At 40.5% G+C, this 12,880-nt stretch overlaps 1 protein-coding gene across 1 annotated transcript in view; it reads right to left on the bottom strand.

The window, feature by feature from the left end:
- Positions 1-12,880, bottom strand: part of Rgsl1 (regulator of G protein signaling like 1) — a 79,807-nt gene that overhangs the window by 53,735 nt on the left and 13,192 nt on the right. The window contains exons 4-6 of the mRNA XM_004643456.2: positions 12,399-12,528; positions 6,724-6,885; positions 4,568-5,529 (exon numbers count right to left, since the gene is read on the bottom strand). Of these exons, the coding sequence (XP_004643513.1) occupies positions 4,568-5,529; positions 6,724-6,885; positions 12,399-12,528 (1,254 nt within the window). The remainder of the gene's footprint in view (positions 1-4,567; positions 5,530-6,723; positions 6,886-12,398; positions 12,529-12,880) is intronic.

Below are 12,880 nucleotides of genomic sequence, written 5' to 3' on the forward strand. Positions count from 1 at the left end.
TCTTTCTTTCTTTCTTTCTTTCTTTCTTTCTTTCTTTCTTTCTTTCTTTCTTTTTTCTTTTTTTTTCCGATGAATAAGTTTATTGGTCTTTATCTGAAAAATCTTCATAGAATTTTGGTTTAACTCTCAGCAGTCCGCTCCTGAGGTCTGAGGAAGCTTGCCTTCTTTTGAGCTACTTGATCTTTCTTCTGGGTAAGGGACATTTTGAGACGGTTCCACCTCTTCTTTTTAACTTTTCTCTTCAGCTTCTTTTCATAGACTGATTCCCTTGTATAGCAGCATGAGCTTTCTTATACGTCTCATCCATCATGTCTGGAGTCACATTGTTCTTTATGTACTGAGAGAACTGTTTCTTGTAAGCATCTTCATCTTCTTCCATTAGGTAACACATATAGTCTGCAACATTCTGACCCGTGATGTGCTTCCGATGTACTTCTGCATTGACCTCCTTGCTTTCAGAGTCATAACCAGGGAATCATTTGGTGCTGTGAGGGACAGACAGGCCTCCGTCCACAGCACCCTTTAGGGCTCCAAAAGCTTTCTTGCCAGTCGTACTTCTGGTGAGGCCTGCATCCAGATAGCAGGTGAAGGCACCAGGCTTGCCATCAATGCTTTCCACATTGTACTCATCTCCAGTCACCTCCACCTGGCCTTCATAGATCTTATCCATGCCAAACCTATTGAGAAGCCTCCAGGCCAGCAGCAGGCCAGCACAATACGCTGCAGCATAGTTTGTTAGGCCAACTTTCACACTGCATTTTGGTAGTTCATGTGCATATGCTGCACAGACTATCATATCCCCTTCAACACGGGCATAAGCAATCTGACAAATGATATCTGTTAGTTATATGAACTATCATCCCATATTTAGGTGTATTGTACTTATTTTTGTCCTGGATTACCAAGCATTTCCTAACATAGTAATCAGTTCTGCTCTCTTGTCGCCTTCTAAACTTCACTTGGTATCTCTTAAAGTAGGCCTTATTCTTGACAACTTCAACAAAACCCATATTGTATAATGTAGACCCATGTCTGTGGCTCTACAAGTCACTTTTCTTTTGCTACTTTCCAAACTCTCTCTTCATCTTTGATTTTTGGGAATGTAGTGTTAAGTTTTCTTTGGAGTAAACCTCTTTGCTGTTCATGTATTTCAGGGTTTTTTTTATATGAATTTTTATTTTTTCCTAGATTCATAAAATTTTAAATCATTACTTATTTAAATAAACTGTCCATACTCATCTCTTTCTTCTTCTGAGACTTCCACAAGTGTGTTGGTCTGCTTCTCAGTGCCCCATAAGTCCAGTAGGCTTCTTCACTCTTTCTTATGCTAACCAGATCATTTTAAATGTCTTGTTTTTTGAGTTCACTAATTCTTCTGCTTGATAAAATCTGCTACTGAAGTTTGTTGAATTTATTCAGTCTAGGAATTATGTTTTTCATCTCCAGAATTTCTATTTGGTCCTTTCAGTGATTTTTATTTCTTTACTGAGATTTACATTTTCTTTATATATTGTTTTCTTGATGCTATTTAGTGTTTTTCCCCCCTAATTTTATTGAGAGATAAATAGCAATGAGGTAGTTTCAAATCAAATTGGTAGGACAGTTTCAATAATTAACATATTGCATGCTCTCTTCCTAGTGGTTATTTGCTGTACAAGATGCAGACATGGTATCCTGTTTACAAACACCATTAGAACAAATCCCTCTATTCATTAAGAGAATGTAACTATATATCTATCCTAACCACTTTGAATACACAGATACAAAATGGACAGTCATCTGTATGCTCTCTTTTGTTTAGTGCTATTATTTGAATATTATAGGTGTGTTAACTCAGCAAAATATTCTAAAAGAGTCCAGTATCCCATAATAGTATTGGGTCTTCCACTTGACTGGCAATATCAGAAATTGTTGACCTGAATCCCCTACAGCTCAACATAACACCATGGCTTTACTTCCTATACTTCATCTTTATACTTTTCTGCTCGATGGTTAAGACCAAGATAAAATAAGACCTATGCAACCAGAATTGTAGCTTTTGGATCTAGTACAGGATCTCAGGATAAATCCTGAGGGGATTTGACTGACCTTATCAGATCCAAAAGGTATTTAGTGTTTGTCTTTGTTTTCCTGTATCTCACTGAGTTTCTTTAAGATGACTTTATTGGAGTTCTTGGTCAAGCAAGCAGTTGATGGGTCTATGTTTCCTTAGGGTTGGTAGCTGGACCTTTTTAATGTCCTTTGCTGATGTCATATGTACTTGACTATTTTTATAGTCACTATCAAACCTCCAAATGCCTTCATAAAAGAAAATCTCTGTGTTTTCATTAATCAAAAATTATGCAAAGAAAATCCATGGCTACAGGTCCACTAGACCGATCTGGTCTAACACTACCTGATGTATGTCCACGGGTAGTTACAATGCATTGTGCACCTATGTTCGTAACAGCACAATTTGTCATAGCTAAATCTTGGGAACAATCCAAATGGCTATCGACTGAGGCATAGATAAGCAAGATGTGGTGCTTTTATACAACAGAGTACTACTCATTGTTAAAGATACACTTGAGGCTTTTATAGGTCAATGGATGCAACTAGAGACCATACTTGTAAGTGAAATGAATCAGACGAAACATCATATTGTCTCCCTAGTGTAAGAACCCAAAAGAGTAAATAAAATCTCAAAGGTACAGTAGATACTGTGAGAGGGAAAGAAACTGTTCAAGGGGAAGGGACAACTGGGATGAGAGAAATAAGAAAAGAAAGAAGAAAGGGAAAAAGAAATATGTATGTGTATACACAAAATAGCTTGGATAATTATACTGCTGATTTATTCTGGTCTATTGTAAGGAGAAGTTAATGCTTAATATTTTCCCTCAGAACTTTTTATAATTTTTGACCAAGTTTGCATGCTTATATCTGGTAATCTGAATGCTTAATTTAAAGGCAACAATATGTAATATAAGAATCATCGTTGAATTCCTATCATTTTATTTAGTGAAATTCTGTTATCATTTCTAATGTTTTCTTTTACTTTTTTATTCTCTTTTAAAAAAAATAAAGAAAAGGAAATCTTGGCTTAGAGCCAAGAATGCCTAGATTCTGACCCTGGCACATCTACTAAATGGGTAAGCACCTTGGGGTCAGTCCAGTACTCTTTCTGGTCTCATTTTCCTCATTTGTATAACAGTCAGCAACATAACTCCACCCTTTGGAGTTTCTCAGAAGCATAAGTGAGACAATATGGGTGAATGTTATTTCTAAGGTAAATACATGAAAATGAATGAAATGGCTTGCTGTTAGCATTAACTTTTGCTCCTCCAGCTCTACTTTCTACCTTTTTCTACTTTGCTATGCCTTGGAAGATTAACCCATAGAGAGTACATCGAAAGATTCTCTTGTCTTTTGAGTGGGTTCATCAAATCAGGTGTCTGGCAGGAATGAGAAAGAATGAGAGTGAGCAGGGGCACCTATTCCCCTGATCCACCTTAGCTATGTCACTGCAGGTGGGATGTATGTCCCAGTGGTATACTTCCTCCTCAGGGTCTCACTCCATACAGTTCTTTCTCTGCTGACTCTAGTAACTGATTCCTCTTCAGTTCTTCAGGTCTAGGAATGATAAAGGTGCCCCACTCTTTTTTTTTTGTGGTAGGTGTTACACTATTCTTGTGAGTCATCTAGTGCCACCCATTTCTGTATATGGTCCCTTTTATTTGACTGTCATATATATTAGGGAAGGGTCTCCAGGGTGTTCAGGGTCTCACTGCTAGATCGGACTCATAGTGATCCACCTATTTACAGCCTCCCAAGAACTGGGATTACAGGCACGCGCCACCATGCCAAGTCTCAATTGCCATCTCGGTGTGCCCAGGGTTGGGGCCAGCATGTCAGGCCCAGGGATCGAATACCCGGCCCCTGCACCTGCTTGCAGGTGCTTTAATCCACTGAGCTATTTGGCCGGCCCTTCATTCTTTATTCAACTCTGCCATTTATTTTCTGCCAAGCTTATTACAACACAACAGTTACGATATGGGCCTTACTTCTTGTATTCAGGCTATTGTCTTGCATTTATTTTAATGTTTTGAGACAGTAACAAATCCTTCCTATTGGCCAATTTTCTGATGGCTAACCTAGAAAACAGGAGCTTGCTTTTCAGTTCATAATGCTTGTAACAAAACTCTTGAAACTTCCCACAAAATACTCTGGGTTGGGCAATGGGAATTTGGCTCAGCAGTAGAACACTTTCCTAGGAAGCTAGAAGCCACAGTCTGATCATTGGCACCAAAAGCAAAAAACTAAAGCTCTCCTTTAATGCTCTATTTGTTTGATTTGGGGAGACTATAAATAAAAGGAAGTGAAAGAGGTGGACACTGATCACTCCTTCCTCCATTCTACTTTGTAGTTCGGGCTGGTACATGGGAAATTACAAAACTTGGGCTTCAAGATGTGAAAATTTATGTGAATCATTATATCATTAACTTAGGAGTATAGATGACCAGGCAGGATTTCTGGTCAGTCTTGACCAAATCTGCCAGGTACTGACCCATTTCTTTGAGGCGTGGCCTACCTTGCAGATTTCCCTCTGGGCTCTGGGAATCCAAGGGTTCATATCCCCGGAAGGCAACATCTCCTTCAGCCCCTGAATGATTTGAGATTTCAGAGGTAAGCATGGACCAATCTGCTCATTCAAGTAGATCTCACAGATTCTGTCACCCAGAAGGTGACAAAAGAATGCATTCCCATTCTTCCTGTTATTCATCAGAACACTGAGGAAATGGTATAGGTCCTGCCAAAGGTCTAAGAGCTGGGTCTCCATTTTCAAATTCAGCTTCTTCAGGTAGTCCCGGAAGGGACCCCCTGCACAGGCATCAGCACACAAGGCCCAGTGGGTATATGCCAGGGAGAAGCTTTGCTTGACGGCCTTCTTGATTATCATCTTAGAGGGCGGATTAATAATGGGGGTGGAAGTTCTCAGGTGTGTTGAGAACTTTGTCTCAAAGAGGCCCTCCATTTGGAGGTGGCTTCTAGACCTCTTCTTCACACTAGACTTCGTGACACAGTGACTTTCTTTTTCCAGGAACCTGATTATCCTCTCTTTTGAAGAAGCCACTTCCGAGGGAGGCATTTGTATAACCACCTTCTCCTGTGGACTTGCCTGCTGTGAGGTGCTGATATCTTGCACGGAGTCTAAGTCAAGAGACCAAGAGGTGTGGTCTGTCAGTTGCCATATCTTCCTCTTGGCCTTCTTGCTTGAGTACCACTTTTGAAAGTGGAGAGAATTCCGGACGCTCATGCTCAGAGGGAGCCTTCCCGCGTGGCTGTAGCAAAAGCTGCACAGGCGAGTCTCGTACTCTTGCATCAGAGCACGGCACGCATCCTCACAGGCCATCGCCATCTTTGCATGGGCGTAAAAGCTGGGGAGCCAGTAGCTCTGGAGCTTGAACAGAGCCACTTTCTGCATGTGGCTTAGCGTCTCCCTCCTGGTGGTTGACTGGTTGGGATGCCAGAGGGAGAGGTTCAGAAGGGACTCTGGGAAAAATAAAAGAGAAGGGTGAAGGTGATGTGAGAATTGCAATTATGATGAGACAGATTTTTTAAACCTCCCTAGATATCTGTGTGTGTAATTTATTTCATTTGTTCTTCACACTGTTATGGAAAGTAGACAGGTAAAACATAGGGCAGCAAAGTTTTAGGGTTTGCTCAATACACCGTAACCCTTTCGTCTGAGCATCCTCCTTCCCTGTGCAAAGAAAGCATTTGACTGGATTCCTCAAATTTTTTTACTATTGAATGTTATTTTCAAGGAAAGCAAAAAGTGTAAGAAAAGGTAATTAAGAACAAGAGAGGTATATATAGGAATAGGGTTCTTCAGGGCTATAACTGACCAAAGGATGGGATTTGGACTGAATAATTTAAAGGAATAAAGGCCTTGAAAGAGTAATCAATCATTACTAGGCCAGATTTTATTTTATTTTATTTTATTTTATTTTATTTTATTTTATTTTATTTTATTTTAATTTTATTTTATTTATTTTGCAGTACCGGGGATTGAATTCAAGACCCCGTGCTTGCCAAGCAAGCACTTAATCTACTGAGTTATCTCCCTGGCCCTACTAGCCCAAATTTTAAAGTTATCAGTCCTCCATTATTTATATGGATAAAAAGGACTGTGTCTAATCCTCAAAGCATGTCTTCTAGATCAAATTTGAATATAAGTTTGAAATGCCACTTCATTTAGCAAACAAGCTTGAATCGATGTCATGTTCTAGAGGACATCAGCGAACTTTTTGTGTAAATAAGTATCTGAGGTGTTGTGAGCCACGTACAATCTTTATCACATAGTCTTCTTTTTTAATCTTTAATGATTAAAAAGTTATTTGCTTATAGGCCATACATACTGCATTTGCTCCCCGGACTGTAGTTTGTTCTATAGAATCCCAGTTTTGTAATAAAATGATAAAGCTGTGCAGGTTCAGAGATGTCCGGTTTCCTTGCCTCCATGCCCCTTTTCCTCTTCCAGCCAGTATCTCAAGAGGAGGCAAGTACCAGCCTAAAGACCTGGTCTCTTACAACCTTGCTGTAGCTCAGGACTGAGTTTCATACTGGTGTCCCTAATACCTAGTAGGTGGGGTGGGCTATTGCGAAAGATTGGAGGTTATTGGATACTAGTACATTGACCTTTGGTTATATATATTTACTTCACACGTGCTCTATGATCCTTACTGATGTTCGTGTTGCAGAGAGTTACCACCCTTGAGCCTTCCTGCAGATGGGTGGCCTTCAGCACGAGAAGGAGGGACAGGTAGTAGTTTCTTACTTCCAGGTCCATCTCATCTATGCTCAGGATCTTCTCAGCAAGGATCCAGAAATCCACCAATTCTTCACCTACATATCAGACAGGATAGGCATCCTTATCTAGTCCCTTTGGTGATTGTGTCTTGTGTGAAGCTACTTTACCTCCCACCAGTCTTCCCTGTGGTATTAAGCATCATCATCATCATCATCATCATCATCAGTCATGCCTTTGGGTTAAGATGTCATTTCTGAAAGAATTACATAGTGTTGGATGAAGGATTTAATTGTTAAAAGCCCTTTGTGGCTTCTTGTTCTTGCCTTTTCAGTTATTAGAAATTCTTCCACTTAGGGTAACATGCTAGATGATGTGTATAGATTATGAGATATTTGAGTTTTGTTCAAAAAAATGAAGATGTAGTATGCCATGCTGGCCCTGCCCCTGGAGTGCACTGAGATGGAGATTGAGACTAGGTGTAGTGGTGTGCATCTGTAATCCCCAGTGCTTGGAAGGCTGAAAACAGGAGAATCACTACAAGTCCAATCTACATAATGAGACCCTGCAGACCCTGTAGACCCAGACATAAATGCATTAAAAAAATAAAGATGAGGGGAGAAAAACCATATACCTTGAGGAATCTGTACAGCTCTGGCACCTACCTACATACCACCACATGAGCCAAAAGATACCAAAAACTACATTTCATATCTTATCATTGTTTCAGGGCCAAAGTCTTGAATGGCATAGTGTGTGCAACTCTCCCTTACCTGCTCCCTGGAGACCCAGCATTTCACCCTCAAAACCTGAGCCTGTCCTCAAAATAAACAATGTTACTAAACTATCAGTGGGGCTCCACGCAACCTAGAAACTTGTAAAGGCCCCAAGAAGAACTTCAAGAACCCACCTGCACTGCCCTTGAGGTAGGAACAGAAGCGCCACATCCCTCTGACACCGCCAATGCACTTCTCAATCAGCCACTCATCTGCCTTTTTCCATCTCATCATGTTGGCTGCCAGAAAAAGTCCATGATTAGAGAGAGAATGAGTTTTTCCTCCTGGCCCTCTCTCAGCCTTAAGCACAGCCAGATGTCCATTCTTTCAGTGTGAGTGAGGGAAGGTGTTGGCCAGTGAAAAGAAGCTCCTGACCATGTGGTGGTATGTAGGTAGGTGCCAAGCCATCCAGTGATGTGTGAAAATCTGCAACTCTGAAATATACTCTGACCAAGGTGCCTTCCCCTCTAGAGTTCCCACCTAACAATGATTTTGCCCTTAGTGTGCATTTTAATTCAGTTTTACCGATATATGTAAATATGAATGAAGTAGTTGTGAGTAGTATATTAGTGTTACTTTTTGGTTTTGATTTGTGTGTTTGGTACAGGGTCTCACTGTGCAGATCAGATTTGCAGTGATCCTCCTGTTTTCAGCCTCCCCAGTGCTGGGATTACAGGAGTGGCTCAGCACGCCCTGGGGGCAGGGCCAGCATGGCATGCAAGATCTGGAATTGAATCCTGGTCCCTGTGCTTGCCAGAGGAGGTGCTTTGTCTGCTGAGTTATCTTGCCAGCCCAGATCTGTTACATTTTGTTCCATGTTTCTAAACTTTAACTTTGCCCTGGGTAAAACATACTTAGCTTCTTTTGGCCAATGATCCAAATTTAATAATTCAATCCTAGATAGAAATGTTATCTATTATTTTTTCTACAAATGTTTGTTACATGCCTACCAAGTGCCACGTACCATTCTAGGCTCTTGAATTACATCAACAAACAACAAAAATTCCAGTCCCTAAGGAGTTTATATTCTTGTGCACTGGGGGGTACAGAATAGATGAATGGACATAGGATATAGCATGAAATGGAATCATTAAAGTAGTTCTCATTGAGGAGGTAAAATCAGCACTTACATTCCAAGAGATGAAAGAAGGAGCAACGCAGATATATGGAAGAAGAACATTTCAGGTTGAGGAAATGTCCAGTAAGAAGTGTTGAATAAAGTGTCCAGCGTGTCTAACAAGCTGCAAAGAAGTCAGTGTGGCTAGAAAGATGTGAATGGGTTAGGAGGCTAGAGGGAGATAAAGGGGATCTGGGTGCCAAACATTGCGGATTAGTAGAAAGATGTTATATTTTGCACTAAGGTAAAAGCCACCGGTGGTGGTGGTGGTGGTGGTGGTGATGGTGATGGTAGAGGTTGTGTGTGTTGCTATCGAATAGCAGTGTTGAAAGCTGGCACCCTTGCCTTGTGTCTAATCTCAGAGGAAAAACTTTAAGTGTTTTACCACTGTATATGAGGTTCAGCTTGAGTTTTTAAATATGGTTCTTATTACGTTGAAGTGGTTTCCCTCTGCTCCTACTTTGAAAAATGCATTCATTAGTCACAAAATTATACTGGATTTTGTCAAATGCTCTTCTTGCGTCTACTGAGATAATCATGCAGGCTTCTTCCTTACTTCAGTTAGTGCAGTGTGTTAAGTGGATCAATACTTACATATCAAACCATTCTCACATTCCAAGAATAAATCTCACTTGGTCATGTGTACAACCTTTCTTTTATGTATTTAGTACAGGGTCTACAGGGTCTCACTATATAGATTGGACTCTGAGTGATCCTCCTGTTTACAGCCTCCCAAGTGCTGGGATTACAGGTGTACATCACCCTGCCCAGTCTCAATCTCAGTATCAGTGTGCCCCAGGGACAAAGCAGGCACAGCATGCCACGGATTAAACCCCGGCCTCTGTGCTCTGCCTAATCAGGTGCTTTAGTGCACTGAGCTATCAGCCGGCCCTGTACAATCTTTTTGATATGCTGCTAAATTCCATTTGCTAATATTTTCTGGTAATATTTTTCATCAGTATTGATGAAGGATATTCAGCTGTTGTTTGCTTTTGTTATAGTATCTTTGTGTGGCTTAGACATCAGGATAATTCTGGCTTCATGGAATGAGTTAGGAAGTATTCCTGATTTTTAACATTTTAGAAAAGCCCCAGTGGGATTGGTGCTAATTGTTTAAATGTGCAGCCAAATTCACCAGAGAGGACACAAAGTCTGGGTCCTTTTCATAAACTTTTTGATTACCTCTTCAATCCCCTTACTCTATAAGTTTATTCATATTTTTTTTCTTCTTGATTTAATATTGGTGGATTTTGTGTTAAGAATTAATTCATTTGTTTCTAGGTTATACAATTTATAGGTGTTCATAGTACTCTCATAATCTTTTTTTTAACTCCTTTTGCAATTGCTATGAGGATTAGATTTAACATCCTAAATTATAACAGTCTAATTTGAATTTATCCCAACTAAACTTTGATAACATGCAAAAACTCTACATTAATAGTTCCATCGCCATCCCTTTTGTTTGCTGATGACATAAAATTCAACAAAGGGTACACTGTGTGCCCTAAAAATATTAAGAATTCAGTGACATGCCTTAGGCTATTAAATAGACAGAAATTAGTCTGTTAAATTGTAGAAAACAAAATGTAATATGTAGGCAGAGTGCAGGGACCGGGGTTCAATTCTCGCTGTGCTGTGCTGGTCTTGCCCCGGGGGTATGCTGAGATGGCAACTGAGACCAGGCATGGTGGAGAGTGCCTGTAACCCCAGTGCTTGGGAGGCTGAAAACAGGAGGATCATTATGATTCTAATCTGTGTAGTGAGACCCTGCAAACCCTGAACTAAATACATTTTAAAAAGTAATATGTAGGTATAGGCCAAAGTTATTAATAATTATTTTATTTAAGAAATGTATTCATCTCTTGTTTTACTTACAGAATACCACTTACAAACCAGTGTTACAAATACAGTAGCATATTTGCCTTTATTGAAATCTCTATTTTTTCCATATGGTCTCAGTTTACCATCTAGTGATCTTCGATTTCATCCTACAGGACCCTCCTGGCGGGTCACCTCCTCTGTTTTTGTCTGTCTGGGAACATTTTCATCTCAGTCTCACTTTTGAAGGACAATTTTGTTGAACACAGAATTATGGATATTGGATTTTTCTTTTTGGAATTTGAATACATAAGCTCGCTTCCTTCCGAGGTTTCGTTGTTATGAGTAGCACTACCATAAACAGGAGTACACATGCATCACTACAACATGATGTCTAGCTCTTTCAGGGAGCTATCTATAAAGGGGCTAGTTAAGCTAAACGGAATTTTTACTTTCAGTTTCCTGAGGACTCTCCACATTGATTTTCCTAGTGGTTATAGTTGGTTAAATTCCCACCAAAAATATATGTAGCACTGTCTTCTGACCTTTGTTGTAGATCTTTGCTGTAGTTATAACCTTCGCACGTACTGAAGTTCAGGTGCAGCTCTACAAAGTTTGGACTTATCCAGCTGCATCTGACTTGGGTCTGGTTGCTGTACTTAGCTCCTTCCCACTGCTGCTCTTGAGGGTAAACCTGTTGTGCCCCTGTGGCAAGATGTTCTGCTCCTAGACTAGCTGGGTGGATCTATCCTCTACACTCTCTGCAGGGATTGCAGCTGCAGGGTTACACCCCAGGCGTGTATGCCAGGCCTGAGCTGTGCCTGGAGGGGGCAAGGTGAAGTAGGGGGAAGAGGAAGCTCTCCCACACATTCACCGGACCTGGGCTAGGACTGGGTCTAGGGGTTCCCAGACGCGGCAGAAATTCCTACTGGGGGGGTGGGGGAGGTACTGCGGAGTGGTGGGGGGCGGCCCAAGGGGGTGGGAGAGGGTCCAGCCCACGCTGCACCTGGGCTGGGACTGGTCCCGCCAGTGCAGGGTAGCAGGAAGCTCTCCACACACTCACCGGACCTGGGCTAGGACAGGGTCCCCACCAAAAATATAGAAGGGTTCCCTTTTCCCAGAGACCTCACCAGAACTTATTTTGTTACTGATTTCTTGATGACAGTCATTCTTTCTGGAGTAAAATGGAATGCCAGTGTTGTTTTAACATATATTTCTTTATGGCCAGATTTAAAAATACATTTCTTGTCCATTTGTATTTCTTTCTCAGTTGTCCTTTCTTTGATTGGGTTTTTTATTTTGGGAGTCCAGATTTATAGCTCCTTATATGTTCTAGCTATTAGTCACCGGTCTGAAGAATGCCTGGCAATTTTTTTTCTCTATTCTATAGGCTATCTCTTTATTCTATTAGTTGTTCCCTTTGCTCTGTAGGAGCTTTTAAATTTAATAAGATTCAATATCCCAACTATGTTTTAAAGCCTCTCCGTGGTGTTTATAAGCAGGAAAACAAGAGTAAAACAAGGAGACTAAGTAAGAGATTTCAGCACCTGGGTAAGAAGTGGTAGGTAGGACTAAATGGTAATAATGAAGGTGGCAAAATGTGCTTGATTCTTGACATATATCAGGCATCTTTGACCATGCCTTGTGACTACCACTAATTCTGTAATTTCTGACTCTAGTGAGAGAAAGCAGGTGGTCTACCCCACCTGCTTCTTAATTGTTACATCAGGACCCAATTTTCCATCTTAACAGTTGCTGCTACAGGGGCTGAGCCACTCATATATCTACCAATCAAATTGTTATTTGTATCTTCCTATAGGACTGATCAGATCGTCATGTAGACTGGTTGTCCATTGTTCCACACACACACACACACACACACACACACACACACACTTACCTCCTTCTGGAGACCTGGCAAAGCTGATGAGCTCCTGACAAAGGATGTAATGGAAACACAAATTTGTTTTACAGAAGAAAGGTAATCGATATTTTTCTAACCAGGTAAGCAATCCTTTGTATTTGGAAATCTAGAGTTAAATAAATAAATAAATAAATAACAACACAGAGATAAATTGAACTTATCTGTTAAGAAATGCAACTTAGTAATGACCAATAAATATTCTCATACTTGCATTATCTGGCTGGAAGGAGAAGTGTATTGATTAAAAATAATATCTAAGGAGGGTAGGGATTTCAAATGAGCCTCCCAAAGAAGTGGATAGATTGGCAGGAAGTAAAATGCTTGGTCCTGTTTGAAAATTTTTCTTTATTCATGGTTGAATTTGTTTAAGAAAAGATTAAAGTTTTGCCAGGGAAATGGCTCAGTAGAATAAGTGCTCCCCTGGCAAGCACAATGGTCTGAGTTCAATCCCCAGTTCC

Source organism: Octodon degus, unplaced genomic scaffold, assembly GCF_000260255.1.
Source record: "Octodon degus isolate 3935 unplaced genomic scaffold, OctDeg1.0 scaffold00176, whole genome shotgun sequence".
Taxonomy (NCBI): domain Eukaryota; kingdom Metazoa; phylum Chordata; class Mammalia; order Rodentia; family Octodontidae; genus Octodon; species Octodon degus.